The sequence below is a fragment of the Aspergillus wentii genome (assembly GCF_001890725.1).
Source record: "Aspergillus wentii DTO 134E9 unplaced genomic scaffold ASPWEscaffold_10, whole genome shotgun sequence".
Lineage (NCBI taxonomy): Eukaryota > Fungi > Ascomycota > Eurotiomycetes > Eurotiales > Aspergillaceae > Aspergillus > Aspergillus wentii.
Window position 1 is genome coordinate 295,779 of NW_024467841.1, and position 27,036 is coordinate 322,814.

The following is a 27,036-nucleotide window of genomic DNA, read 5'->3' on the forward strand; positions in this document are numbered from 1 at the left end:
TCAAATTTGCTCAATGTCAAGAACGGACATAAACCCGGACCGCACTACTGATACTCGCATCCTCGATATCCCTGAGCACATATCGGTGCTCCTCGGACTCAAGCAAGCTATAGTTACTATCGAACAGGAACTTGGTCATATTGCCAATAACGAGATGACTGCATCAATCGGACATTTTTTTTGCGGCACTCCGGCCGTTTTTGGTGTTGATCTGGTCGCAAAAGATATACAGATAATGGGGAATCTGCGACTAGAACCGCTTATGCTAGTATTTGTCAAGCAGAGACCGATAGCGACAGCTTTTGTCGTGTTCTTTCTTGTTGTAGATGGTGATGAATGCTCGCTATGATTACGATAGTTGTAGACATACTATATTCCATACACCAGGCGGTCATGTTGCCTATTGTCTGTACTATCTTCATGTTTAACAAAGCCAACAACAATATAGAAGATCAGATAAGTTTGTGTGATTTGAACAGCCACACAGCCACTCAATATGCATCTCCTATCTTCAGTGATGTGACAGGTCATATGCGAGGAGCCTTCCATTAAAGCACCAGTATTTCTAATTAATTTCCTCCTTTAGCGCAAATAGGGGTGTGTAGTATGATCCATCCATCCACACCGTCAAAAGGAGTAGCTGAACAGGCCAATTTAAAAAGGCCGACTGGAAGGTGAGCTGCAATAGCGACCTAAATTGTTGCGCTATCATCTCCCATCATGCTGCTGCCGTTCGTCCCTCCGGCGGTGCTGTTGTGCTCGACGTTATTTGCCGAGATTGTTTACTGGTCCATTCTGCCTCGTTTGGCTGTATACATTGCCATCTCAGCCAGCGCCACCGCGTCCATCTTCAATCCTCCATTCGGAAATGCCCTGCTCAACTATATGAACGGCTTCTTCTCCTCTTGGTACATCGTCTGGGCTGCCAACATTCTCTTTCTCTATCGCATCAGGGAAATAAAGCGCCTTCGAAAGAGTCCGAACAAAGATGGCTACCACTGGGAGTCTCTACCACCACTCGGCTATACCAGACTTCTCTGGACTTTAGACCTAACCACCAACTTTCGCGGAATTGGATGGGAACACGCCACTCCAAAAGGCGGATATGCAGTGCTGAACGAGAGCGCAAGTGACGCTGCAGACCATCTCCACTCTCGGTCGAAATGCATCCTCAAGCAGGTTGCGAGGCTGATGATCGCGTACACTGCGATAGATCTCTCCCACCATATACTCGTGGACTGGAGGTTTATATCGGATCCATTCTTCACTGTTGGTATGGATACCTGCCTCTGCTGAGTGAACACTACTGACCATCCCAGCCGAAATCATCGGAACGGCATTGTTCATCTTTGGCTTCATCGACGGACTGCACGCATCCATCGCCCTCCTAGGCGTGGGCCTCCTATCCGATGAACCCTGGCGATATCCCACCCTCTTCGGCAAAGTAACAGACCTCAAACGAATGCGACTCAAGGGTACTTATCTTCCACTCTCCGATGAACCTCTCCAAAACTAATCGTAGAACAGACCTCTGGGGCAAACTCTGGCACGACCTCTTCAAAAACGGCTTCCTCACAGTCGCCCAATCCGTCGTCTCGCCAGGCCCCCCAGTCCTGCTCTTCTGCTTCCTCCTCTCCAGCTTCGTTCACGCGGCCGCTTCATACTCTGGTTCCCTTGACGTGCGTTCCACAGCGTGGATGGTGATGTTTTTCATCGCGCAGCCGGTTGGGGTCGTCGCGCAGGGGCTGCTGACTGTGTGGGTGAAGGATGCGCTGGGCGGGTCCAAGTCGAGTCCGCTGAATCAGGCTGTGTTGCACATGGTGGATGTCGTGGTTGGGGTGGTGTTGATCTATAATGTCTTTCCGTGGATGAGTCGGGATGTGGCGGTGCGGGGGTCTGTACTGAGCTATGAGGTGCCGTGGAGTGTGGTGGATTATGTGCAGGCGTTGTGTGGTTGATTTTTGATTTGACTGTCAGGGGCGTTAGAATTAGATGGCGATGGTGAAATATATTTAAAGCATTGCCATAGTTCATCAGTAGTTTAATGCAATGGATAGACACTAAACCAAGTAGATGGAGGCTATGGCATATTGGCTAATAGACACAAGATGAAAAAGAAAAATAACAAGATATACTGCCAGCCTGTCACATTACAGCAATATGGGAGAATATTCCGCGCAGATCACATCATAATTGGTCGATCAGTCTTGAAAACTCTGCGACAGAAAAAGCAAACCTACCCACTTATTATTGCATAAATGCTCCACCGGTTGGGGATGCGGTCAGGGATGGTCACCGTCACTTTGGCCTTATTATTATGGTGTAAGTGAATATTAGGCAGACGGGATTATAGCTATACACTGCCACCAAGATAACTGACTCGTGTACTCTGTGATTAGCAGACAGTCACACCATGGCTGCCAACACGGCCAGCAAATGCAACATCGAACAGCGCCTGAAACGGGGGAGAAAGCTTGACTTTCCCTCAGATAAAAAGGTATGACAGAATGAGGCTATACTGGGCATGGTTGAGATTGAAATTGGCCATGTAACAAACTGTCCGTATGGTACTGCTAGATAAGAAAGGATCCGGGTAGTTCGAGTAGCATTGATAAGGATTGCATGAAATATACCTCTACCAGGTGGCAAAGTAACATAACAGCACTTTTATATATCCATGTCTGGATTCCTAGAGAAACTGTTGCATAAGACCTGACAACATGTAAAAATATATTTTGTTCAATATGCCGAAGCGCATCATATTTAACAGTAGAGGCAGAAATATCGAATATAAACGAATGACCCTGTAGACAAGGGTATCCTCCAATAGTATCTCGAATGCCTTTACCATACGTAATGCCTAGCATACTGACTTTACTAGCACCTTGAACTATTTTTTTCTCAAAAATGAAAACACAGTCTGAGATTCTCCAACTACTGATATGATCTCCGCATCTCGTTGACAGATCACTGACTCATGTGATCGACCAACGAACCTCGTAGATTGTTTTGTGCGGGGAAGACAGGGATTATTTCAAGCTACACAGGAGCTTCCAGTTCCTCACGCGATCCACGTAAACAGGCTAGACAAGAATGCCAATGGGACCATTGGGGAGTAACATGGTCTGCATGCGTCCATGCCTGTTGAGCTGTATGAAACGCGGCATTTCCTGTTTCAGCTATATGCTCTCAGACCGGCTGAGCTGGTAAGTAGATGGAGTTGGATTAAGGCTAGCCTTGTATGCCTCGGGTGATCAAACCTGGGGTAGAGATTGTCAATCACTGATCCTGTCTACCTCTACACTCGAGAGTAACAGTCTACAGTCTACCCTATAAATAGGAGTCATCAGGTGATAGAGAAAGAAAACGGGTACCTGCGGATCTCGGCTATCCGGAATGACATCATCCGCCCCTTGGATCACTGAATGGCTTACATCATCCGTGCAGCAACTCAACAAGAATGAGAAATTTTCGCCAAATGGCAGCCACTGCGAGCAAACTGTTACCCTACCAGAACCAGAAAAACCGCGCATTCCCATCGCGTGATGGACCAGCAATCCGGGGCCGGAGACTCTAGACCGCGCCGGACCCACTCTGTTACCTAACGCTTACCCAACAGAAACCCCAGGATTTTCCTTTTTCTGGGGGTTGCGCCAGGGCGAGTCGGCCGGTTGGGCCAATCAGCGCGCGAGGATGCGCAACGCCTTGCCTCCGCATGCTGTCATGCTTCACCGCCCTACGCCGGGCCGGCCAAACGGGCGATGCTGGTTGGTTGCACCATACATGCTCTGTATGGCCTCAATCCAGTCTATCATATTGGAGTCATCCTTTCTTCCTTATAATACTACAATAATCCCCGCCTTTCATTCTCTCGGATATGGACTCCATTCTATGATTTTTTTGACTTTCTACCCCTGATCTCCCTTCATCATGGCGTTTGAAGATCTCCCTACAGAGCTTCGCATCCTCATCCTCAAATCCCTCCCAGACGTCCATGCTCTTCGTAATCTGGTCTGCGCCTCTCCATCCTACTACGACACCTATCTCCTTGCCAAACGAGACCTCCTCCTCGATCTCGCAAAACGGCTCTACGGCCTCGTCGACCTGGCCGAGCCCGTCGCCGCCATCCGCTCAGAAGGCCTCTACGCCAATGTGGCAAGCAACAAAGAGAAAATCATCGCCCTCCTCGACCGCCGCCGTCGTCATGGCGAACTCTCACAATCACGCAAGGACACCTGCGCTGGCGCACCGTCCAACATCCACGAAAGTATCCAGCTGTTACACTTGTACAAGAAGCTTGACGCCCTTCTCCAAGCGTACCAGTCACACGCGCCCTGCCCGCCCTGGGTGGACCAGGAGACCTGGAAGCAGCAACTGCCCCTGCAACTGTCTGAAACAGAACGAGCACGGATTCTGAGAGCGTTGTGTCGTATCCAGACGTATTACAACATCGTTGGCGCAAGGGAGTATGCAGAGACGGAGGCAGAGGCGCAGTCGGAACCTGGTAGCCCGTGCTCGCGCAAGTCGTCGACATGGTACAAGAACTTCACAACGAATGAGATTTGGAATCTGTTCTTCGGGACCATGCCGCCGTGGGAGGTGGAGGAATTTGGGTCCGTCTGGGTGTTTATTCGTGATCAGTATCGTGATATGTTTGCCGAGGTGGCACGGGAGTTTCCTAGATCGGATGCTCGGTGGAAGGCGCTCAGACCGAGGTCTTTGCCGGTGGAGATGGTCTCGTTGTATCCCAATCCTGAAGAGGATGATATCGGTATGTTACTTCCACTGCCCAGGAAAGAATTACACTAACAACCATAGTTGACGATGTCCACGGCTACAACGAATACTGCAACCACCTCGTCTCTCTCGGTCCCTGCTTCCTCCAAAAAGTCCGCAGCCAACCCCGATACCAAGATCGCCGGAACATGCTCGCCTGCAACGCCATCGCATCCAAGTCCTCATTCATGGATCTCGTCGAAGTCATCCGAGACCCCCCACCCCTCCTCTACCCAGCAGACAAGTACGACAGCCCCGACATCGGCCGACTCCTCCCTACTCTCCCAGCCATGGAACAGCCCAACCCCAGCTGGAAACAACACTGGCACCACGATGGCACCCTCGAATCCGTCGTCTTCGCTACCAGACCACGCGTCTCCGTCGACGGAATCCAACCCTGGACTGCGCAGAACGACCTCGAACGAACAATTGGCTACTTTGACGGATGGGACTGGGGATATTCCCTGCTTGACACGGAGCGTGTTGGAAACGGAGCGCATCTCATGGCATGATGATCTACCTGATCTCATCTGCATTAGCGACTGATTGATTGCATTTTTGGAATGGTTTATTAAAAGTTTGGGTTTATTATTTCGGCATACTGCAGCTGGCTGCTCATATTGCGTTGCTATATCTGGCTGCATCTAATGATGAGAATGACTATCATACTGCCTAATTGAACAAATCTGTCTTTCGCATCCGAAATGCCATGTGGCATCTCTCGAAAGTTTTCAACTGCATCTATCTTTCCCGAGTAGCACTTTTATCAAACGTAGGCTCTTCCAGGGCATCCATTACCAGACCGGCTTTGAAGAATGTAGACAATTCATGCAGTGGACGGTGAAGATAAACCTATCTTTATTAGTTCCATTCTGTATGTGAATCCATAAACAAACCTGTAATTCTGGCTGTCCATCAATCGCCACGTATTGATCCGAACTGAAAGACCGAATTATCTCCGGGGATCCGTTTTCCGATTCACCTTGAGTTCAGTATGTCGTGATCCGGCAGTTGTATGAAAGACGGGATGTAGTACCCTGGCAACAACTCTACGGCATTAGTATACTCTAAACACGATATTATGTATATCGTACCGACCATTCCTCCGTAAGAGGATATATGTAACAGATATGGTGAGTCAGCTCGTATTCGGTTTACATGGACCAGGTTTCTTGGATAACAATCTATTGAAGAATCTATATCTATCTATCCATCTATCTCACGCACTCATCGAACTCAAAACACCACTCCATCCTAAAGGTCATCAATGTCAGCACCAAATCCGCACCCCAAGATAGAAGACGTACCCAAATTAACCACATTAACAAACAACAAGCGATGCTGCATCGGCACGACGGTGAAATTCATCAACTGCGCAAACGGCCACAACATACAATTCATCTTGTACGTCGGCAACAGACTCGTCTTCACCTTCTCCACGGGATCCTTACCCTCCATCGCTGATGTCGAGGCAAAGAAGATGGAGATACCGATTGGCGCGAAGAAGATCTGGTCGGTGGCCATGCGCGCAACGCCGGTCCGAAGCGACGTGGAGAGGTTGATGTTTGTCGAGAGGAACTTGAACCAGGTTGAGGCGATTGGGGCGAAGATTGCTTTTTGTGGTTAGTATGGATGTATTATTTACATGAAGGGATGGGATGGATGGATGGTTACCGCCACCGTAAACGCCCATTCGCGCTGTGCGTGCAAAATCATGGGGTTCTTCATTTTTTTCAAAGACGTGCTGGGCTAGACCATCGCCTGCGATGAACAGACTCTATATTGTATTAGCAGTACTCAGTAATCAAGGCTGCATTGCGACATACAGCAGTGGTGATACACTGCGTCAGCAAGGGCCGACGGGCCAATTGGGTTCGGTAGCTGCGGCATGTTAGCACGGCTGGTTCATCTAGGGATTGCAGTCGTACAAATTGAGCATTTTGAAGATGTCAGAGTGAAAGTGATAACTGTAAATGGAAGAAAGAAGTCAAAACCCCTGATCAGATTTTGTTTTCTTGATGGCGGCAGATTTCCTGTTTGGGTAGGTTGGTCCGCTCATAATGATGATGTCATTTGATGTTATGTCTGCAGTTTTTATATTCCGTGTCTAATTTATTGTATCTGAAGACAAATAGATGATGCCTACTTATTATTCTTAGAAGAGCAACATATACTGCCTGAAGAAGAACAAAAAAGATATATCGGGACGATTACTATATACGGTAATATCCCGCCTGAAGGCAACTGTGCATCTTTATGCGCCAACTGACCGCGATTTTAAAGTTATTGTGGTCGTACAAACTGTCACAGCAAAAGGCATGCATATGACATGTTGTACAGAGTATCTTTTTCGTCTGAAGATCACAAATGTTGTACAGTTGACAGCATGATTACTTGAGAGGCGTTCTGCACAAAGTCTATCATGACATTCCCACCTCTGGGCCGCGAGTATAAAGTTAGAGCTTGCGCAGATATGTACTTTGGTATTATGATTGTTAATGTCTCAGCCGATCAATACGTATACTGATCAGTGGATGATGAAAGGTCAGCAAGGGACTTATCATGACGTGAAAGTTAAATTCTATTGTAATAAGACTACGGACATATTATAAATTGCAGACACTCCTACTCTACTAGCTATACCAGAAGACAATCATTCCAGTTCATCAAAATGATTCTGACAGTAGGAAGTGTTTGCGAAATACTCGGGAGATTATCCAAAGACCTAACTGTCGACCATAAGAATCTACTCATAGCTACTTTGGATGATTCGACCATTCGAAATGCCCTGCCGTTGATATCCTCTATCCACGATACTGCAAACACTGTTCACAAGAATACAGGGCAGATGCAGTTCTCTGTAAGTATACTGCTATAAATCTTGGTATCTAGCTGACAGTAGAAGCAATACTCGGATCAAGAACAGAGGGCCATTTTTGAAGCTTTTGATAGGGTATACCAGCTCTCTCAGCGTGTGTATGTATACTAATGAGCTAGGTTGTTATAAACTACGAAGAAATATTCGAGCGGTTAATAGAGAAACAAGATCTCGAGTGGCCTTGGAGAAACGAGATTGCGGATTCTCTCAAGGCATCCGAAAAGGCTATTCAGGTGAGTGGTTACTAGTACCTTAGCCATAATATTGACTTATTGACAATATAGTCCCTGGGTGCATTGGTCATTGATGCAGTTCCAGTGTATCAGAATGAATTGCAGAAGGCACAGAGTAGCTTTGATCAGTTATTTAGTTTAGCGGTCAAGGCCTATCAATAAACCATACTTGAAGAGCTACCTTATTCTTATCAATCTTTGATAGCGGAGTAATCAGCCACCAATCAAATCACCAAATCCACCAACATTTAGCAGGGATTATACAAAGTAGCTTCACATCTGATTGGACAGAAAACGGCATGTTTGTGATGGCTGCAATCCATCACAGCCTAAGGCCGAACTGTCAGCTGACAGCACCTGCTCTCCCCTCTGTCCATCTCGGACTTTCAGGCAAACCCACAAGTGCCAAAGATGGCTCTCTGCAACTGCTTTCAGTTTCTAAAAAGGAAGGGAAAGAGGAAAGTTCCTACCTCTGCTGTGAATGATCGCCAAAAACACTCCGAGTCATCCTCTGCAGGTCTGCAGTCAGCCCCCGCATCAGTCGAGGAGAAGCCGCAGCTTGCAGAGAAAGAAGACACCCACGAGGATTTGACACTTGTTGCAAAGGAGATCTGGGATGACGCATACGACGAACTGAGAAATGATGCCTCGAAGAAGGAATTGGTTGATGAATATGAGAAGATTCTTCGGTCGCAACTGCGTGATCTGCGTTCAGATAGTCAGCGCGCCTTGAATAGTGATGACAGTGATGGTAACGGTGAGCAACGTACTATTGCTTTCTCTGATTATATATGGATGCTGATTTTGAACAGAAAAAGGCAATATAGCCAGCGACCTTGCGCGCCTGGATAAAAAAGACCGTCAAGCGCTTGTTGACGCATTAGTTGAAAAAGGCCTGGAAGAAACCAACAAGTCATCGACTGGCCGGGAGATCATCTCAATTGTTTCATCCTCTATCCAGAAGACCAAAGCTATTGTCGATTCGGCAGTCTCAGCGTGTCCACCTGCATCGATAGCCTGGGCGGCGACTTGTCTGATTGTCGTCCCAGTGAGTCCGCACGAATCGACGATAGAATCTGCACTGACATTATACAGGTCATTGTCAATAATGTCGAGCAGACTGATGCCAATCAAGCTGGACTCAACTATGTGATATCCATATTGCCGTGGTATACTCAACTAATCGATCTTCTCGATGCGGATGCTTGGAACAGCCCTGAGAAATTCCACGAACTCAAATCAACAATCCGAAAGGAAATCGTGAAGCTATATAAGCTCCTAATTGAATACCAGCTACGAAGTGTTCGAGCCCATCACTCCAAGACTACCATTGCGAGGAATATCGTGAAATGGGATGACTGGGCGAAGATGATCCAGGATATCAAGGATGCTGAACAGCAGCTCAACGGTTATATCTCAACTTACCACAAGGTGAAATTCCAACACAAATTCGACGCCATGGGGGACAGGATTCAAGAGATCAGAGACATTCTCAGCCTTTCCTCGCAGGAGCAGACCGACATCCTGAAGGAGATCCGTGACTCCAATAATAACCAAAGCAAACTTATGGAACAGAATGCGAAGGCAGCCATCTCCCAGAGAAGAAAAGAGATCGTCGATAAGTTCAAGCCCGATCCCTCGCATCTCGATCTCGACATCTACGCAAGTCATATCAGTCAGATTTCTAGTCCGCATGACGGGACCGGTCAGGGCGTTCTTCACCATTCCAAGTTCAAGCAATGGTCGGACGCGGAAAGAGGTATATTGGTGTTGACTGCGCATCCTGGAACTGGCAAGTCCGTTCTCGCAAAGCACTTGCTGGAGGAGTTGCCGAAATACAAGCCCACCAGCATCTGTTCTTTCTTCTTCATGGACCGCACTGGACATACCAACCCGAGAACCGCTCTGTGCAAGATCATATATGAGCTTCTCAAGCAATGTTCCACACTTGATGCAGTGAGCGACAGGGCCGATCGGTTAGACACGCATGACATACAGCTTGACTCGAGGAAATTCTGGTCTCTCTTTAATGCTGCAGTCCAGGACACCAGTCATGGTAGTGTGGTCGTTGTTCTGGATGCACTTGATGAATGTGATCATGATCAAGTAAAACCACTGATCAAGGCATTGAGAAACTACCATTCTTCTTTTCCAACCTCGCGAGTGAGGTTCCTGCTTACTACACGTCCTCTGCCCGATATACTCCAGGAGTTTGAGGAAGCCTCCATCATGAACTGGGACGATGACCCCGGCTGCCGTGAATCTCTGAGCAGAGATATTGCCGACGTGACCAACTTCCATATTGAGAAACTCTCCAAAGATAAGGATATTGATGAAGACACACAGCAGGAGCTTCTTGATCGGTTGGAGGCAGGCCGTGATCGTACATATCTTTTTGTGCAATTGCTCTTCGACTACCTCGAGAGACAAGGCCGGCAAGTCAGCTCCGAAGACTGGCTGGACATTTTTCAAACATTGCCAGACGATCTTCCAAGTACCTATGGGGCATTTTTGCGAGACGTTCGCAAGAATAATCACTTCAAGGTGAGGACGATGCTCAAGATCGTCCTGGCGGCGGCGAGGCCATTGACATTGAGGGAAATGAACATTGCATTGATCCTCCACTTGAAGGATTACTCCTCTTGTCAAACGGAAGATCAGATGAAGCTACAGTCTCCGGAGAGTTTTAAGAAATGGATCTTTGAAGCGTGTGGGTTCTGCTTTGACATCTACAATGACCGAATCTACTTCATCCACCAGACGGTCAAGGATTACCTCCTGTCCAGTGAATTTGATGATCAAGTGGGTTGGTTGGGTGATTTTTCCATCAAATCTTGTGAACAGACTATTGCGAAAAGCTGCATTAAGTACTTGTCGCTTTCTTTTATAAAAGAAGGGAAGTTCATGAGTGTTCAAGAGTGTATAGATGCTCCTTCATATACGATGGCCGTCTATCACCAGTGGTGTACGACAACGTTTGCATTTGGAGATTATGCATTCTCCAAGTGGATCATCCATCTGATCAACAGTCATGGGCCAGAGGAAAGTCAAGAGCAGACAAAAACACTCACTGATATGGTCGTCGAATATCCTGAGATGCCGGTGGATCTCGCCGTGTCGATATTCTGCTGTTCCACCTTGGCTTCTCATATCGAAGCAAAGGCATTCGTCGGATTTCTGCCATCGGAATATCCCGATCGCATTGATATCCTCAGTGCATTGGGCCAAAGCCTCATTACCAGAATCGAAAACATGCACGGTGGGACTGCTGACCTCGAGTATGGAGTCACTTTGGCCGAACAAGTCAGAGAGCAAACACCCGACGATCATCCAAAATTTGCAAAAAGGCTCGCCATTTTGAGTATGGGATTAAGGCGCAAGGCAACAAAAGTTCGTGATCCTCTCATTCTTGAGCAAGCTATCCAGGTTGCGGAGGAAGCAGTCGCCATCACACCACCGGGCCACCCTGACCGGCCTCGCACTCTGCATACACGCGCATGTGCATTCAACTATCAATTCAGAGACGACAAGCGAATGGAGGATATCAACCAAGCCATCGATGACTCTGTGAAAGCTGTCGAATGCACACCGGCCCAAGACCCTGACCGACCTCTATATCTGTGCCGGTTAGCATGCTATTTGAGTGAGCGATACGACATCACAGAAGAAATGGAAGATCTTGATGAGGCTACTAGGCTTGCTGAAGAGGCCATTGACGCGTTACCAGAAGGTCATCCACGGGAGTATCAAGTTCTCGATGACCTTTCAAACGTGCTCATGTCGAAGTGCTACATGACCGACAATGTTGACGACACCAATTGGGCACTTGAGGTCATGGAAAGATGCCTGACTCTATCCGTCAACTTCAGCATCAGGCTTAGCTTCCTCCAAAAAGCCGCATACTTTCACTTTCTTCATCAAGCTCTGACGAAGGAAAAGCACGATCTTGACCGGGCTGTTGCTGCTGTCAAAGAAGCGCTGGATGCTACACCTTCCGGTGATATCAACCAGGCTTCTGTCGAGGGTCTGTATACAAGGCTGCGCAGAAAGCAAGGTCATGAGAATGAGTGATGGGATATCAGCTTCCCACGAAGAATTCAATTGAGTGTTGACGGGCCATTCATGTACGTCTTTTCTGGGTAGTGGAACTGTTTATTTTAAATAATTTTGAAGTCTAATGTAATACGTTTGGTTTGGTGCTGAGCAAAAAAGAAAGAAAGCAAAAAAGAATGGGGCAAGCCGGGTTTGAACCAGCGACCTTTAGATAAACGGAGTAATCCTGTTACTGAAGTTGACGCTTCAGTCTAACGCGCTCCCAGCTGCGCCATTGCCCCAGTCTTGTTTATTGGGCACTGAATAATGTTTTATGAATCTTATCCAATTAGCATAGCAATATATAGCCTAATATCAAGCAAGTAAGCAAGTTCTATAATATAGAAATCAGACTGAGATATAGCAACCGTCTATAGCAAATAAGTAGCAAAAGCACCATCCCCCACAAATTAAACCCTACGAGCAGAATAATCCCCATCATCAGTCAAAGGATACGCTCCCTCCTCCTTAGACGACTTCCCTTCCTCAGGAAGAAACCACCACGGATGGAAGAAGTTATACGTAACAACCGCCAACACCATGGTAATCCCATCCAACCCAATAAAAAACCACTCATGGGTAATCAAATACCCTTTCCAGCCCTGCAGCAGCTCAATCGTCCGATAAATGCTGCGGACGTAGATACACACGACCGAGAACGCAGTCGCAGCGACCAACATGCGCATTTTGGACGTGAATCGGCTCTGCAGATGCGGTCTGCGACAGCGGTTGAGGAAGTCGAGCCCGCAAAAGACAAATACTGTTATCGAGGCGAGTTGGAAAACGATTCCCGCCACCATCGTGTTTGTGCCGGGCGCTGTGTTGCCGTTTACGTCGTTGGATGCTGAGGATGCCATGCCGCCGCCGATGGCCTGCACGACGAGCGAGATGACGTCGCAGGTGCAGAAGATCCAGAGGTACATGTTGGGAGGGAGGATGGAACTTTCGCGGCCGAGGATGCGGATGAGTTGGCCTAGGACGACGTAGATGCCGGCTGTGAAGAAGGTGGGTGCTGGTGATGGTGTTAGATGGTGTTTTTATAGTGTTAGGGCGGACTTGACGAACCGATAATCAAGGTGGATATCTGCATCAGAAAGGCAGTTCCATTATACGGACATTCTGAAGACCATGTTCGTGCTGCCCAGCCCAGGACCTCAGCTATACCATAGCAGTTAGCAGATATTCAAACCGTAGCCAGTACGCTGATGGAAACATACTCAAACACCCGACTGCAAACACCGAATACCACCATTTCCGAGACCAGGTGAACTGTACCGTATGCAAGAGCATTGACAGTCCAAACAGCACACAGAAAACGATTCCCGCAGCCAGCGACGGCTTATACCCGTATGACGTTTCGAGGCCCGGGATTAGGGCATAGCAGGAGCTTTTGAGATCCTCTGTGGATATTCCCTCCATCTTGGAAGATCGTATCGGAGTATTGTTATCGTTATCGTTATCGCAATAAAAATGAAGTGACACGTCAAGAAGCGTTTAAATCAGTCCAGGGAGACGTTGGATATATGTATGTATAGGCACCAGGGGAAACCAAACCCGTTCGGGCTCCATCAGGCTACACATTATGAAATCAACACGCCAATGACGATGAATCTGACAGCCGAAAAAAAAAGTCTAACACCAGGGCTGAGCAAGTCCGTCTTATTCCAGGCAGAGAAAATACCTGGTCCTTTAATTGTTTTTGGTCGGGCTGGAGCAGGGCCAGCACCGATGACCGAGCGCCGAGATGGGGCCAAATTGCGGTGACTCAGCGAATACCGAAGACCGAGTCGCAAACTAATACCCAATGTGGTAATCGGTCGAAAGGCCAAGAGAAAAAAAGCAATGAAATGCGATAATCGAGAGTTATTTATTTATGGAATTGCAATCGGCATGTTGTGTGGGAAAGTATATCTATCCGTACGGACATTGCCAAGTGCTTGGCTCTTGTGAGTAGAGATATATATCCAGACGGTAGATCCGCGATAGAAATTGCGAGTAGTGACACCAAAGTTCGTCAATGGTTAGTGTAACGTTTCGCTCAATATGCAAGACTCACTATATTCTCCGTACTTCTGACAGCTCTTCGGAGATTTTGGCCGATCTGAACCTTCCATATCGTATGTGCGACACTAGTACAGATCTAACAGTGATCATACTCTTGAGCTAAAATAAGTTATAATGGAATTAAGCTTAGAGCGATATATATGATTTTATTCAATTATCGATTCGAGTTGTTGATGCTAGTAATTTACTATGGGTTGGTGCCTGTCCATGATATAATTGTCCCAGCTTTGGCCAGCTGCATACGAACTCGGCGATGTGAACATCTATAGTGCCGAATAAGGTCTTCAAGTGTTTCCCACATTGAATCGTCTGGATTTTTTGAATGAAGCTCCCTGCAATATTGTTGGAATGGACTACTGGAGCATCAGCCTGAAGCCATAACAACAATGCTAGGATAGGAGACCTACCCTCCTGTAGACGTGATCCTGAACTAATTACCATAGTCAACACCATGGCATGCGTATCCAATAATTACTAGCCCCCTTTCTCTCTTTCGCATGTTAGAATTTCGAATATCCCGCTCGTATGAGCTGCATATGGACATACCATCTTTTTCTTGCTACGTTGCTGGGATGAGATAGGAGCCTGCACCTCCTTCTTGCATGTTCCTGCAAGGAAGATCTTCCGCGCTTCTGGCATCCTGAATGAACCAGCCTGTTCATAATACTCACAGCTGTTGACCGAGAAAGGTATGAGCAACTCGGAGTAGAAGCCCAAGAAACAGGAGGACTTAAGCAGGCTCAAAGAAGAAATCCTGATTGGAAGGAACGACGCCCCCGAACAGATCGGTAACGTTGAATCCAGTAAAGCTCCCATCGTCGGTAGGCATGGTGTCAAATGTAGGAAGGAATAGAGAAGTATGATCCTGAGCCGCTATGATGGGCGGCTGCCCAGAAACCTGAAGATGTTACTGGCGTGCAAAAGTTTCACCGAAAGAGAGAACACTTACCTGATTCTGTAGCATGGGAATATTTGTGTTCAGGATGTTTTGATGATTTTGCAAGGTGTCATTACTGACCATGCTGCCCATCGAATCTGGAACGGTGTTTTGTCTATGCTGTCCAGACCGATAATTCCGGACAAAGGTTCGAGCAATGTAAGCAAACTCAGACAGTATTGAACTTGGTACTGAGCCGCCAGTTGAGTATTCAAGCCGACTAAAGTGCCCTCCTACAACCTCTAATAAAGCAAGGTTGCTGGACGTCTCATTATGCGTTGGATTATGGATGACAAGGTCGAAGAGAATAAAAAGCGCCGACAGAGGTAAATGGGCAAGAATGCTGAATATGTTGGTCAGGGTATTTGTGCAGCAGACAGCAAGGATACTTACAAAACTGGTGTGTAAGGCTCCATGTCAATATAGCGCAGTAGCTCAATGATCGACCGTGATGTTTGCATTATCACCTTTTTACAGCTGACTTGGCGTGGACCGTCATCATTTCTGCCTAGGTGTAGGGTCAACCGACAAAGTGCAATACGTGCGTCATAGTAAAAGAAATGTGTCCGCAGAGCAATATATGTCTCACAGGAACTATGGAACGATTGGGCTCGGAATGGTTCCCCAGGCCGGAAAACAAGTGGTATTGACTGTCGCCAACGTTCGAGAAGATCGTTCATATTATCTATTTTCGCATAGTACGAAGCTTCTGTGTTCCAGGTTGCGGTAATAGAGAATAGTGTTTGATATGCCCTCGAAAGAAGGCGGGCAAGACCAACGGATGCTAGCAGCCAGTTGAAGTCGCCAAAAATGGACTCGGGAACGGTGGGGATCGGGCAGCCTATGTCCGAGTCCATGATAACCTGAAGGCATGTTAACGGCGTGCCAATTTGGAGAGTATAGATGAGAATAATTACCGAGCTCGAGCCTTGGTTGAAAGAAAATGCTTTCTCCAAAGTATAAATGACCCAGAAGACTCGATATCGGGTATTTTGGTCCGCGTAATTTGAAGCGGAGTTTAATCGCATGCGCTGTGCTATTCGAGCAGCCTCTGTAATAAGCAGTCCATCTATGTGCATGTAAGAAAAGTTGAGAGAAAGGATGGCCTGTTTTGGTTAGTCAACTGGCTTCGAGATGAACTCCGAAGCTTGCAATTTACTTACCATCGCGGTGATTGCCTATGTCAAGATTAGTCAAGAATCAATTAAGAAATAGTAACGCACAGACCTGGATACTCTCTAGTGTCTTTGGGCCAACGACAATTTCTGGGAAGGAGCCTAAAGCTACTTGGAAGAACTTTGCAGACTCGCCTTTTCCGGGTTCGAAGGCACCACCGTCATGATACTGACAGCCCAAGGCGATGACAGCGTGGTACAAAGCAGACCATGAAGTATCTGCTAGGAGAGCAGATGGGAGATTGGTGCTCAAAGCCCTTTCCTCAAAGACCCGTCGGTCTAGAAAAGGATAGACCGGGTGTATTTGACTAAAGTATGCTTGTGAAGTCAGTTTCGTAGCTTCCACGTCTATTCAAATAAAACACACAGTCTAGATAGAGCCTTTTCGTAGTCTCAGAGATTACGGGGGAACCTCCAGGTTTTTCCCATAGTTGACCGGTCCCAGGCCCTGGCCGGTCTTGGCTATGGCGTTCATACCGGCCCTCCACAACCAGGAAAATTCTTTCTAGAAGTGTTTCAACGCCATTATGACCGAGTCGATTCGCTAGTGCCTGTATTCGACTTTCAGAAAAATATCCTACACTTGCACTGCCGACTTTATTGGCGAAATATTAGCAATGTGTTGTCCACGCTTGAGGAAAGGCTCTTACTATAGCATTCATGGGCCTATTGAGTTATGATGAGAAGATTGAGACACTATTGGGTCAGCAGTACATACCTTGAAGAATGGATGTAAATGGTGAGTCCTCCCAGTAGCCCGGTGATCCTCGATCAATTCATCTACATAGAGGGAATACTGATCAGGATTCTCATATCCAGTGCCATTATAAGACACTGCGGATGGCTCATCTTAAATACCATCAGCAAAATACCAAGTCAGGAGAGGCTAGGTGGAAGACAGACCTAAGCTTAATACAGACTGAGAATGCTCGTTCGGCTCCACGCGCTCATGACTGAGGCTTCTAGAGGCGGGAGGGCTTTCAGAATCCAGGAATTTCCTCTTGGATAGCCTAAAATCGCAGTCATCTCCTCGTTTCTGAGACATCATCAGTCTAGTGCGTGGCATTTTGCCTCCCGGTTCGACGCACCAAGCAGTTCACACATTTTGAATTCGATTCTCTGGACCCTGCGCGCCGTTAGGTGGAGTGAAATTGCTTTTTTTCCGCGGTGTGACATACTTATGCAACGCACTTTCCGTGACTTGCACTTGGTGCAAGTTTTGGAAACTCTTTCTCGCAGCATTTTGACCGGTGCTTGATTTCACTCATAGGGCGTCAAGCGGCCATTGACGTCCGTGTCGCCTGTGTGTTCTTTTCAAACGGCCCGACGATCTGAAAGACACATATTCGACATTTACACCAGCCCTGGTCAATATTCAAAGGATAACCGAGACGTTGAGGTCGTGTTGGTTGAAAAGCGAGATAGAAGAAGTGTTGTTGCTCGTCGTCCTGCAGCCTCAATGGCAATCCATGCCTCAGGCAGCGATCGGAATAACATGGCTCCAGACAGCCGGGTTTGGCGATCTAACTTCCACGTGACTCGGCTAGATCCGCACACATGAGTTTTAGACATTCGTCCCAATATCTTCTGCGTTACTTGATCGACATATATATGTGCGGCATATGTATAGGGCAAATGAGATAAGATGAATAAAGATAACACTGTATCTGAGCCTACTAATTTCGCCTGTATAATATCAAATAATCTCGAATATTCCACTGCTATGGCTGGTTAAATCTACCGCCGCTAAAAACCTGGTCTAGAACGCTGGATCCAGGGTCCGCCCAGATTTATATTTAGTCTTTAGACTAGACACTCCCTTTGATTGGAATTTTTCGCCTCAAATTCCCATCAATTCCCAGAAATTTTCATCTCTCCGGCTTCTTCTTTCCACGTCTTTTTCCTCTATCGATTTGTTCTATCGCCAACTCACAATGACACGCAAACTCCTTGGCCTCTTTTTGGCCGGTCTAGTCTCCGCCGAGTCTACCGTGATCTCCATGTTTATCCCCCAGGCAGACCCACAGCCACTGGCAGCGTCAATCGTGGGCAACGTGAGTTCTCCACCGTTCCTGTCTGACATTGACGATCATCAATTAATACCGATGCGTAGGATGCTACTGCAACGACATACAGCATCAATTGTCCCCCAGGCACTGATGGCTCGGACTGCGGCATGGGCCTGGGTCTCACCTTGATCGCTGGCCCTACAACGACCAAACAGGTGATGGACGACCCAATTGATGACATGTGAGTTGAATATGGTTTCTATCGAATAGAAATCTTGCTAATACACATCCATTATAGGCACTGGACAATGATCTGCTCTGTTGGAGGAACAACCACGGCTGTCTGCACGGAGTCGGCGAGCGGATCTGCAGCGAATTTCCCGGGAGTCAGCACTGCATCGTATGACAAAAGTGACATTTCCCTCCTGCCGGTGACTGTCACTGCTGGATCTGTTACTAGTGTTGATGCCACTGCCACGGCTACGACTGAGGCAAGCACTGCCACTTCGGCTACGACCGCCAAGTCTACTGAAAGTTCTGGAAGCTTCGAGACGTCTACCCGTGGTTCTACTGCTTCTTCTTCAAACTCTTCGACTACCAGCACTAGCACTGGAGGCGTTGCACATGTCACAGGAGAAGCTGTTATTTTGACCGGGGGTGCTGCTGTGGCTTTGGCTGCCGTGTTTCTGTAAATCCACGATCCGGATATTGGTGGAGGGATGGTTACTTTCTGCAAAGAATATGCTTAAGCTTCTATTAATAATGTTAATAATGTATTATAGAATAACAATCAAAAGAATGGGATTCATGTACTGATAAATTTTGCACAGCCCACTGCTATACAAGTCATGTGACTTTCACTATATAAGCAGATCGACGGAGAATCAGATCGAAGCCAAGAACAACAAACCAAGATGCATCTTCTATCGCTACCAAACGAAATCCTCCAACTCATACCCCCATATTTAGAATATGCAGATGAAATTAATTCCTTGTCACAAACCTGCCGGTTTCTCTACACTCTCATCAACCCCTGTCTTTATTCAGATTTCGCCAAGCATTGCGACGCCAGAAGAATATACCACGCGCTGCAAACCGGCAATCATGTTTCTCTACAAAAGCTAGTACAGTCAGGCGCGGATATAGATGAGCTATGTTCCACTGCCGCCCTCTCTCCTATCTCATATGCAGCAGAGAAAGGATACCTGGAAATCGTCCGGATTCTGCTGGATAAGGCTGGACTCTCTCCTGACATGCAAACTGCATATGATGATTACTGCCCTCTGATGCTGGCAGCGTTGAATGAGCACTTCGAAGTGGCTAGGTTGTTGCTTTCCCGGGGAGCGATTCAATACCTTCCAGGATTGCAAAGTGGAAGGGCGCCGTTGAGCTTCACGGCAGAACGAGGATCATTAGCTGCTGTCCGGTTTTTGGTGGAAGAAGCCAAATGTGGACTAAACTCACGGGACTTTCGTGACCGTACTCCATTGTCATGGGCGGCATCTGGCGGGAATGTCGATGTGGTGAAATATCTACTGGAGGCTGGTGCTGATCCACAAGCCAAAGACGATGACGAAATGACGCCGCTCATACGAGCTGCTGCAAATAACCAAGAAGAGATTGTTTCATTCTTGCTGGACAGTGGTGCATATACGGACCTTCAGGACAGACTCGATGCACCCTCACTAGCGTATATAGTGGACCAGAAGGCCGAAGCAATGGCCGCGATGCTATTAGAACGGATTGATGTCGACCTAAAGATCGAAACTAGCAGTGGAGATGATCTGGAATTGCTGCTCATCGTTGCCTCAGCGTGTGGTAATGAATATATGCTTCAGCGAATTTTGGAGGCTGGATATTACCCGCTACAGGCTTACCATGGCGAGCTTAATATAAGCCGCGCGGCAACAAATGGGCACAGCAAAGTGGTCAGAATGTTACTTGATTCTATCGTTGATCGATACCCCGAGAAGCTCGATCATGCAGTCACCCTCACGATCTACAAGGCATCAACTAACAACCACGTGTCGCTTCTAGAGGAGATCCTGGACCGAGAGGGCAAGCTTACACTTGGTTCATGCGACTCGGGGGCTCTCTACTTCGCTACACCACATGAAGCTGTTACTCGTCTGCTGCTGCAACGAGGCGCCAACCCCGACAAGGGTGGTGATCGTGGGATGTTTGTTTTAGAACAGGCTATACACCATGGCAACTCTGCAGTTATTCGAATGCTTCTTGATGCAACAGAGCTAAGCCCGGTTCTCAAACCGCCCACTCGAGGACCCTATCAAGTACAGAACCTCCTTGATCTAGCGGCAGAGTCCAGTACACCAGAGATTATCCAGCTATTGCTTAGCAGAGGCGTAGACTTTCGTCCTGAAAACGTCGACTGCCATCCTGCTCTAGTGAACGCCGTGTGTGGCTTAAATACAGATGTAATCAACCTCTTTCTCGACGCCGGCTTCGACGTGAATTACAAAGCCACCAGTGGTTTCCACAAAGACCGTCCCCTAATCATAATTCCAGCAATCAAAGGCACGGATGAGGGCCGTGCAGTTGTGAAGCTATTGCTGGACAGGGGCGCTCAAATAGATATGATGGACGAATCTGACCGAACAGCTTTGTCTTGGGCAGCTCAACACAGGAATAAAACAGTTGTGGAGGAATTGCTCGCCCGTGGGGCCGATCCACTGTTGAAAGATGTCAATAACAAAACACCTCTTCACTGGGCTGCTTTTGACGGTGGCCGTGTAGTCACTCGGATAATCCTGAAGGCTTTGGAGTCTCGTGGGATTCGATTTGACAGGCTCGAGCGCTTGATATCTAACTTGGAGAAGGATAGCCGTTTTGATCGGGACCTGATTCTGAAGCAATTGAGGCAGCACCGCTGGCGGATGATGTACCCGTGTCCATAGATATTCATTCATCAAATGCTGGGGAGCTTTTGAAGGGCATTTTGAAACTGGATTAAGATGAACTAAAGTCTAGATTATGGTGAAGGCATGATATATATACCTTTCAGATTATCTCCATCATATCACTGTCTATAGTGGAACTGTAGAGGTTTTGCTGCTTTTGGAAAGGTGTGAATAGTGGATCCATTGGCTGGGTCGGATCTAAGACAGATCTTATCGCCGACAGACGATGATGATTTGCTATAATCGAGTCGTACAAATGGAAATTTCGGTTTTTATCAAAATTGCAGATATGAATACGACTGAGGATCAAAGGATCGTATTATTTGCGAAGAGATTTATTTAGTATGCCTGTTTATGTGTGATTCAGACTGAGGGACCTGCATCTTTTGTGTTTATATATATTTGCGGGGAACTCAGATGACCTCACAGACTAGAAAACTGACACTTGAGGTAACCATGGGGTTTACAGTGCCGCTGAGACTTGGACTTGAATTCACGGAAACACTCGGAAGGTGCAGGACTTGGCCGTCTATCCATTAATGAATCATGGGGAAATGAGGCTGTGGCTGAGGCGCCAGAGTGTGGGGTATTCATTGGCAGCAGCAGGTCACATGGATGGAGATATCCCCAAGAGTCAGCCTCAGTTGTCACCATCCCCCATCTTCCCTCCATCTCACGTCTTCCCTCTTGCTTCCTTCCTTTTGGCCCATCCACCACCGAGCCTGCCATCAGAACAACACTAGCCCCCATGGATATTTGCAGCAGACATACCCGGACACAACACTGTTCATCTTTCATTCCGCTCATGACTGCCCGTGTCGCTGCCTAGAAGAAGCTGGTATTCACTCTGCAACAACTCTGCCCCTTTGTCGACCCCCTATGGACAATGTTCTCCCGTTCCAAGAGGAAGGCTGAGCTTCGAGAGGAGCTGGTCCTTGCTCTCAGTGATACCATCCACAAGCGGCACATCCCAGCGGAAAGCTTCGTGACGCGAAGCAGCCTGACAACTATCTGGACATTTTCGCGTCGCTTGGAAAGGTTTATCGATCTGATGAGACTTGGTGTTCCAAAGCCTTGTATTCCGATAGTGAAAGACGAATTTATCCAGACCATCTCAATCCTGGTTTATATCGGCTGGACGGAATGGCACCGGTTTGGCCAGGTATTTCTCGACCATTTCGACGCTCAAGGAAACAGAGACCGGTCAGACCGGATGATCCCTACGAATACATTGACCACACTGGAGGACAACTCATATCTAGGAAGGCTGTGGGCTGGAAGATTTCTCGAGAATCAATACACTTTTTGCCCAGTGGATTTGAAAGAAGGGGAAAACGGCCCCGTATCCAAGGAATGGAGGCTTCCTTTCATCAACACACACGAAGAAATAATCGGGAAAGGGGGGTATGGCAAGGTCACCAAAGAGATTGTGGCTGGAGAGCACTTTGATCTCGAACCAGCGCACCCAGGATTGTTGAATAAGGTACAACTTTCAACGTCGTGATCCTCAGCCAAGGCTTACAAGATATAATCCAGAAAGACATCCAGGTTGCTCGCAAACGTTTCATCACAAGGGGGGACTTTCACCGTGAAACCAGAAACCTCAACTTGCTGCGCTCCAGCCTATGCCAACACGACCGAATCCTTCCCCACCTGGCAACGATCACCATCGGTAATGAGTGCAATGTTCTTTCCTCGCTGGCTGACATGGATCTTGAGAAATTTCTCCAAGGGGAGTTTACAAGACCATTCACTCTCAAAGACCTTCTTGCCGAAGCAGCAGTATTAGCCGGCGCGCTGGCTTTTCTGCACAGTGGTATACAAGTCGAAGACTCAGTGAAAGAGTTTTGTCACAGGGATATGAAGCCGGCCAATATACTAGTATTTTATGGGGAGGGGGGCGCGAATAAATACCCAGTGGGCAAATGGAAAATATCTGATTTTGGTATCTCGACCATTATCCAGCCGGAAAGAAGACCATCCAATGCTGCTGGCATTCCCGATAATTTCACTCACACGGTGCACGTAACTGCTCCAGCTCGCTTCAAAGGGCCATATCAGTCACCCGAGGTCTGCCTAGGGGAGAAATACGGTCGTCGCAGTGACGTCTGGTCTCTTGGGTGTATCCTTGTCCGGGTTCTGGCACTCGAACTGGAAGGGCATGAAGGGCTGGCGAGACTGGACGAGAAGAGGTCTAAAGCCGCGGATGGGATTTCGGATTATGAGAATGATTATTTCCATCGAGGGTCGCCTCCAGCTCTCAATCCACATATCGAAGCATGGCTGAACGAACTTCCTGAGCGATGCTTGCCTTATTCTAGCCAGCTTTTGCAAGAATGCAGAGACTTGCTTTTATCGATGTTAGCCATCGACAAAGATAACAGGCCATCAGCGCAAAATGTCTGCGGCCTACTGCACGATCTCACAGGTCTCGCTGATCAGCTAGATACTAGCTCGTCATCTGATCTGGGCTCATATAGTCTGACCACTTCACCACCACCATCAGATACACCAAGTGATGTCACACCATACAAACCTCCATCAGGCAGATCTACAGTGCCAGTCGAGTATCTCGTGGAGGCAATTCAGAAAAACGACACGAGAGGAATAGAAACTATGCTGGCTGGGACTGTGGATGTTGAAGATAAGCATGAAAATGATCGCCCGCTAATTCATGCTATTCGAGTAGCCAATCTTCAGGCGATCGGAATGCTTCTGAACCAGCGACAATGGCTAGATCTCGAGACCCCCGACCTATATGGACACACTCCTCTGCGGCTTGCCACTGATGCTGGAAGCCATGAGATGGTCAGCTTGCTACTGGGATACGGTGCCTCAGTCGACGGCCGGTCTAAGAACGACATCACGCCCCTTATGAGGGCTGCCAGACACGGCTATCCTGATATAGCTGAGACCTTGCTGAAAGCAGGAGCAAACATTCTCGCCTGTTGCTCAGATGGATACACAAGTCTTCACTACACTGCCTGGAGCAAGCTGGGAGGGGAGGTGATCCGGCTCTTCCACGGCAAAATGCCTATCGACATTCATCGAACCACCAATCAGGAGACACCGTTGCTTACTCTTGTCAAGAACTATGAGAACAACCCTCCATGGTGGGACAAGTTGGATGCAATGCTTGGGGGAGGGGCCGATGTTAACATGGCGGACTCAAGAGGGTTCACGCCGCTTTATTTTGCGGTGACAGAAGATTACTATCCACTTGCGCAGCGGCTTGCTCAACACGAAGCTCAGTATGGAGAGAGACCTGTTCCTCACCGAATGTCGTCGGAAATGAAGATGCTAGTGAGGCGCCAAACTGGACGATTTAGCCGAATTTATCGGAAGAGTCTTGATTCTTGACTTGTTCCGTATGATGTTGACTTTCTTCAATCATGAATCGTGTTGAGACTATTGATATACCTAGTTGTTCAATTCTTCATCATATTTAATTCTCATCATTTCTTCAATCTATATATTACCAATATAATCACTGTTCATATGACAATCAAACAGGGCTTGCATGAGACCTCATATCATACTGTTCATCATCCACTGGTTTATCTCGGCGAAACAGAACCTCCTTGAATCTCTGAATATGATTTTTGACATGCACCGAAGTTTTTGTATTGACTGTGATATCAGCATCAACTTGGCATGGATGCCAGACTGAGACATACAGATAAAATTCATTTCTTCCAGGCTGACCCTTGCCGTGCCACTTGGAACCTAGCTTATGGTTAACATATCCTCACATACGTTGTTTTTGACAACTCACGAAAAGGAATACGAGGACAAATGTAAGAGCATTTAGTCCACTAAGATATGTCAGCAAGACCATTCATAGCATATTAAAACATGAACAAGGAAACTAACGTAAACAGAAATAACAGATTCGACTGTCCGAAACGCGACTGTCTCAAATACAACTCATTGTCATTCGTCGAGTCCTTACCCAGAACCTCGGTTAATTTAGGGACAAAGAGAACCAAAAGGCCTAAACCAAGGAAGTTTATCATGACGCTGAAGCTCATTCCTACTTCTGTCGATTCTGTCAGTGCAGGTTCCTATGAAAGGCCTCACTTGACTCACCCCGAAAAGCAAGTGGGAATACCTCGGCACTGAGAGTAAACGGGACCGGACCAGCCCCAATGCCATAGAAGAAGGTAAATACGATAATCAAGAAGGTTGCCACCAGGCCATTGCGATGGTCATCATTCGTGATTCGGAAGAAGAAGCCGACAGCGAGGAGGGTGAACAGCATACCGACGAGGGAGATCAGCAGGAGAATGCGACGACCTCGTCCGTCGATGTATTTGTACGCTGGGATGGTGAAGAGGAAGATGGAGAGACCAAAACCTAGTTAAGATGAGCTTGAGGGTTTTCGTGTTAACAGAAGACATACCGAAGTTCAGCCAGCATGTTTGGTCATTGGCCATTTGGCTGATAGGATGATCTGGCTGTTTTCGAGAACTGCTGAAGAGCGTCGACGAGTAGAATGCAATAACATTGATCTGAATATAGTCAGTACATAGCATAGTACACTCACGATCAACTCACCCCACACAGCTGCTGCGCCGCCATGACCAAAAACGCAGCCAAACAAGCCCTCCGATTCCTCGGCTTCACCCACAACGCCCAAACACGCTGAAAGAAGCCCATCTCATACAGCGCCTGCTGATAAACCTGCTTATTGTATCCCAGCGCAGGCGTAGTCTGTAACAGCAATTCTGTCTCAATCTGCAACTGCGTATGGATATAGTACAAATCCCTCGCCGCCTGGAGGTCCGTCTTGCGTAGATGACGCAGACTTTCAAACGCCTCTTTGTATCGATTCTTCCGAATAAGGAAACGGGGTGATTCCGGACAGACGAAGACGAGGAAGAGGAGGATGAGGGCTGGGACGGCGGCACTTCCGAGGAGGACGCGCCAGCTGCGATCGACGATCCAGACGCAGGCGAAGCCGATGAAGATGCCACTAATGCCGTTAGATGGGTTTATGTGGAATGAGAAGGGGGTATACAAAGTATCGAAGAGCTGCCACATCATTAAGAGTCGTCCTCGGAGGTGATCGACGGCTGCTTCGGCGGCGAAGACGGGGGCGATGGATGCTTTTGCTCCAATCTGTATGATCAGTAGATAGATACTTGTTATAAAGAGAAGTAGACATACGCCGATTCCTAGTAAGACGCGACAGGCGAGAAGTTGCTGCCATGTTCGACAGCGAGCACTCCCTTTGAATGTCAGTATATGAAGGTATAGCGAGAGTGGTTCATACCAAGGACACAGGCAGCGCAAAAGATAGCAGAGATGAACAATGCTGGTCGTCGACCATATCTTCCTTCTTGAAGAGGATCACTTAACCACGTTCCACTGAATTCATCAGTATAAGTTATCATAGGCAGAAAGACATACAGAAGACTCCCCGACAACCACGGCGCAGCATCCACCAACCCCGCCAACAACGCATTATCCGTCTGACCGAACTCGATCTGCCAGTCCATCGAAGTCACATTAATCGTCGACTGCTGCCATCCTCTGCCTCACATTAACCAGTATACAGCCCCCAGAATGAAAGACCTACTGTGTAATAGCCGCACAGGCCATCGCCAGAATCGTCACCTTGAGATCCTTCGTCTGCTGGTAAAACTCCGACTCGGACTCTGACCTGATCGTCTTCTCTTCTGCGGGCGTGATACCGGGAACATGGTCTGTTGGATCGCGGGCTATGCGGGCTGCTCGAAGGAGGAGGTCCAGATCGAGGACGTCGCCGAGTTCGAGGCGTTGATGGAAGTTGCGGACGTCATCTTCGAGCTCTTCGGGGGTTCTGTCTTTGAGGGGATTGCGGTTGCTGTGGAAATCTGCAATCAGGCTGAGTACTATACTGGATGGTGGAATATCTCACCGTCGTGTTTGATGGCTGTGAAGAGGCTTTTGCATGGTTGCATTGATGTGCT

The 27,036-nt window shown here is 47.6% G+C and overlaps 12 protein-coding genes and 1 non-coding gene across 13 annotated transcripts; 6 read left to right on the plus strand and 7 right to left on the minus strand.

Moving 5' to 3' along the window:
- Window positions 1–636: 636 nt before the first annotated feature.
- On the plus strand, window positions 637–2,291 carry ASPWEDRAFT_296908 (uncharacterized protein). Its single transcript, XM_040833314.1, has 4 exons — window positions 637–1,273; window positions 1,320–1,475; window positions 1,528–2,189; window positions 2,241–2,291. Exons 1-3 carry the CDS (start codon window positions 721–723, stop codon window positions 1,956–1,958), a joined length of 1,140 nt encoding a protein of 379 aa, XP_040683449.1. The 5' UTR covers window positions 637–720; the 3' UTR covers window positions 1,959–2,189; window positions 2,241–2,291.
- A 1,526-nt stretch (window positions 2,292–3,817) lies between these two features.
- ASPWEDRAFT_46529 (uncharacterized protein) lies at window positions 3,818–5,516 on the plus strand. The gene is made up of 2 exons (XM_040836779.1): window positions 3,818–4,771; window positions 4,819–5,516. Exons 1-2 carry the CDS (start codon window positions 3,931–3,933, stop codon window positions 5,286–5,288), a joined length of 1,311 nt encoding a protein of 436 aa, XP_040683450.1. The 5' UTR covers window positions 3,818–3,930; the 3' UTR covers window positions 5,289–5,516.
- A 433-nt stretch (window positions 5,517–5,949) lies between these two features.
- On the minus strand, window positions 5,950–6,790 carry ASPWEDRAFT_46531 (Mpv17/PMP22 family protein). Its single transcript, XM_040836780.1, has 5 exons — window positions 6,705–6,790; window positions 6,603–6,657; window positions 6,451–6,553; window positions 6,084–6,389; window positions 5,950–6,030 (listed from the first exon to the last, which is right to left on the minus strand). The coding sequence occupies exons 1-5, from the start codon at window positions 6,713–6,715 to the stop codon at window positions 5,996–5,998; spliced, it is 510 nt and encodes a 169-aa protein (XP_040683451.1). The 5' UTR covers window positions 6,716–6,790; the 3' UTR covers window positions 5,950–5,995.
- Window positions 6,791–8,298: 1,508 nt separating this feature from the next.
- Window positions 8,299–11,958, plus strand: ASPWEDRAFT_177517 (uncharacterized protein; the record flags this gene model as incomplete). Its single annotated transcript, XM_040831665.1, has 3 exons — window positions 8,299–8,644; window positions 8,700–8,935; window positions 8,983–11,958. 3 exons carry the CDS (start codon window positions 8,299–8,301, stop codon window positions 11,956–11,958), a joined length of 3,558 nt encoding a protein of 1,185 aa, XP_040683452.1.
- A 159-nt stretch (window positions 11,959–12,117) lies between these two features.
- ASPWEDRAFT_t221 lies at window positions 12,118–12,221 on the minus strand. The gene has a single exon. It is a non-coding gene; the product is annotated as a tRNA-Phe (tRNA).
- ASPWEDRAFT_46534 (RTA1 domain-containing protein) lies at window positions 12,208–13,621 on the minus strand. Its single transcript, XM_040836781.1, has 3 exons — window positions 13,197–13,621; window positions 13,045–13,137; window positions 12,208–12,991 (listed from the first exon to the last, which is right to left on the minus strand). Exons 1-3 carry the CDS (start codon window positions 13,396–13,398, stop codon window positions 12,390–12,392), a joined length of 897 nt encoding a protein of 298 aa, XP_040683453.1. The 5' UTR covers window positions 13,399–13,621; the 3' UTR covers window positions 12,208–12,389.
- A 553-nt stretch (window positions 13,622–14,174) lies between these two features.
- ASPWEDRAFT_46537 (uncharacterized protein) lies at window positions 14,175–14,668 on the minus strand (the record flags this gene model as incomplete). The annotated part of the gene is made up of 1 exon (XM_040836782.1): window positions 14,175–14,668. A coding segment is annotated over exon 1 (299 nt), but the record flags the coding sequence as incomplete, so codon positions are not given.
- A 105-nt stretch (window positions 14,669–14,773) lies between these two features.
- Window positions 14,774–17,397, minus strand: ASPWEDRAFT_177519 (fungal specific transcription factor domain-containing protein; the record flags this gene model as incomplete). The annotated part of the gene is made up of 12 exons (XM_040831666.1): window positions 14,774–14,941; window positions 14,993–15,323; window positions 15,374–15,843; window positions 15,898–16,086; window positions 16,144–16,158; window positions 16,208–16,473; window positions 16,523–16,750; window positions 16,806–16,821; window positions 16,874–17,004; window positions 17,059–17,191; window positions 17,244–17,281; window positions 17,334–17,397. 12 exons carry the CDS (start codon window positions 17,395–17,397, stop codon window positions 14,774–14,776), a joined length of 2,049 nt encoding a protein of 682 aa, XP_040683455.1.
- A 579-nt stretch (window positions 17,398–17,976) lies between these two features.
- On the plus strand, window positions 17,977–18,982 carry ASPWEDRAFT_46539 (putative GPI anchored protein). The gene is made up of 3 exons (XM_040836783.1): window positions 17,977–18,209; window positions 18,269–18,405; window positions 18,463–18,982. Exons 1-3 carry the CDS (start codon window positions 18,090–18,092, stop codon window positions 18,854–18,856), a joined length of 651 nt encoding a protein of 216 aa, XP_040683456.1. The 5' UTR covers window positions 17,977–18,089; the 3' UTR covers window positions 18,857–18,982.
- Window positions 18,983–20,072: 1,090 nt separating this feature from the next.
- ASPWEDRAFT_46543 (ankyrin repeat domain-containing protein) lies at window positions 20,073–21,422 on the plus strand. Its single transcript, XM_040836784.1, has one exon. The coding sequence runs from the start codon at window positions 20,099–20,101 to the stop codon at window positions 21,077–21,079; it is 981 nt and encodes a 326-aa protein (XP_040683457.1). The 5' UTR covers window positions 20,073–20,098; the 3' UTR covers window positions 21,080–21,422.
- On the minus strand, window positions 21,293–22,057 carry ASPWEDRAFT_296979 (uncharacterized protein). The gene has a single exon (XM_040833316.1). The coding sequence runs from the start codon at window positions 21,887–21,889 to the stop codon at window positions 21,506–21,508; it is 384 nt and encodes a 127-aa protein (XP_040683458.1). The 5' UTR covers window positions 21,890–22,057; the 3' UTR covers window positions 21,293–21,505.
- On the plus strand, window positions 21,969–24,442 carry ASPWEDRAFT_122136 (ankyrin repeat and protein kinase domain-containing protein; the record flags this gene model as incomplete). Its single annotated transcript, XM_040829131.1, has 2 exons — window positions 21,969–22,565; window positions 22,619–24,442. The coding sequence occupies 2 exons, from the start codon at window positions 21,969–21,971 to the stop codon at window positions 24,440–24,442; spliced, it is 2,421 nt and encodes an 806-aa protein (XP_040683459.1).
- Window positions 24,443–24,587: 145 nt separating this feature from the next.
- ASPWEDRAFT_177523 (uncharacterized protein) lies at window positions 24,588–27,019 on the minus strand (the record flags this gene model as incomplete). Its single annotated transcript, XM_040831667.1, has 13 exons — window positions 24,588–24,712; window positions 24,760–24,808; window positions 24,858–24,897; window positions 24,956–25,121; window positions 25,172–25,438; window positions 25,485–25,593; window positions 25,640–26,057; window positions 26,103–26,203; window positions 26,252–26,313; window positions 26,358–26,452; window positions 26,495–26,617; window positions 26,664–26,930; window positions 26,985–27,019. The coding sequence occupies 13 exons, from the start codon at window positions 27,017–27,019 to the stop codon at window positions 24,588–24,590; spliced, it is 1,857 nt and encodes a 618-aa protein (XP_040683460.1).
- Window positions 27,020–27,036: the final 17 nt, after the last annotated feature.

Bases quoted from the DNA above. Each gene is read 5' to 3' on its own strand.
- ASPWEDRAFT_46529 (XM_040836779.1), top strand. From the start codon at position 3,931: ATGGCGTTTGAAGATCTCCCTACAGAGCTTCGCATCCTCATCCTCAAA. The intron at 4,772-4,818 runs GTATGTTACTTC...TAACAACCATAG, and splicing joins TCCTGAAGAGGATGATATCG to TTGACGATGTCCACGGCTAC.
- ASPWEDRAFT_296908 (XM_040833314.1), top strand. From the start codon at position 721: ATGCTGCTGCCGTTCGTCCCTCCGGCGGTGCTGTTGTGCTCGACGTTA. The intron at 1,274-1,319 runs GTATGGATACCT...TGACCATCCCAG, and splicing joins GGATCCATTCTTCACTGTTG to CCGAAATCATCGGAACGGCA. The intron at 1,476-1,527 runs GTACTTATCTTC...ATCGTAGAACAG, and splicing joins CAAACGAATGCGACTCAAGG to ACCTCTGGGGCAAACTCTGG.
- ASPWEDRAFT_46543 (XM_040836784.1), top strand. From the start codon at position 20,099: ATGTTACTTGATTCTATCGTTGATCGATACCCCGAGAAGCTCGATCAT.
- ASPWEDRAFT_46531 (XM_040836780.1), bottom strand. The intron at 6,554-6,602 runs GTATGTCGCAAT...AATACAATATAG, and splicing joins CGCAGTGTATCACCACTGCT to AGTCTGTTCATCGCAGGCGA. The intron at 6,031-6,083 runs GTACGTCTTCTA...GATGACCTTTAG, and splicing joins TGTTAATGTGGTTAATTTGG to GATGGAGTGGTGTTTTGAGT.
- ASPWEDRAFT_296979 (XM_040833316.1), bottom strand. From the start codon at position 21,889: ATGAGCGGAATGAAAGATGAACAGTGTTGTGTCCGGGTATGTCTGCTG.
- ASPWEDRAFT_46539 (XM_040836783.1), top strand. From the start codon at position 18,090: ATGACACGCAAACTCCTTGGCCTCTTTTTGGCCGGTCTAGTCTCCGCC. The intron at 18,210-18,268 runs GTGAGTTCTCCA...ACCGATGCGTAG, and splicing joins CAGCGTCAATCGTGGGCAAC to GATGCTACTGCAACGACATA. The intron at 18,406-18,462 runs GTGAGTTGAATA...CATCCATTATAG, and splicing joins GACGACCCAATTGATGACAT to GCACTGGACAATGATCTGCT.
- ASPWEDRAFT_46534 (XM_040836781.1), bottom strand. From the start codon at position 13,398: ATGGAGGGAATATCCACAGAGGATCTCAAAAGCTCCTGCTATGCCCTA. The intron at 13,138-13,196 runs GTATGTTTCCAT...GCTATGGTATAG, and splicing joins GTTTGCAGTCGGGTGTTTGA to CTGAGGTCCTGGGCTGGGCA. The intron at 12,992-13,044 runs GTTCGTCAAGTC...CACCATCACCAG, and splicing joins GATATCCACCTTGATTATCG to CACCCACCTTCTTCACAGCC.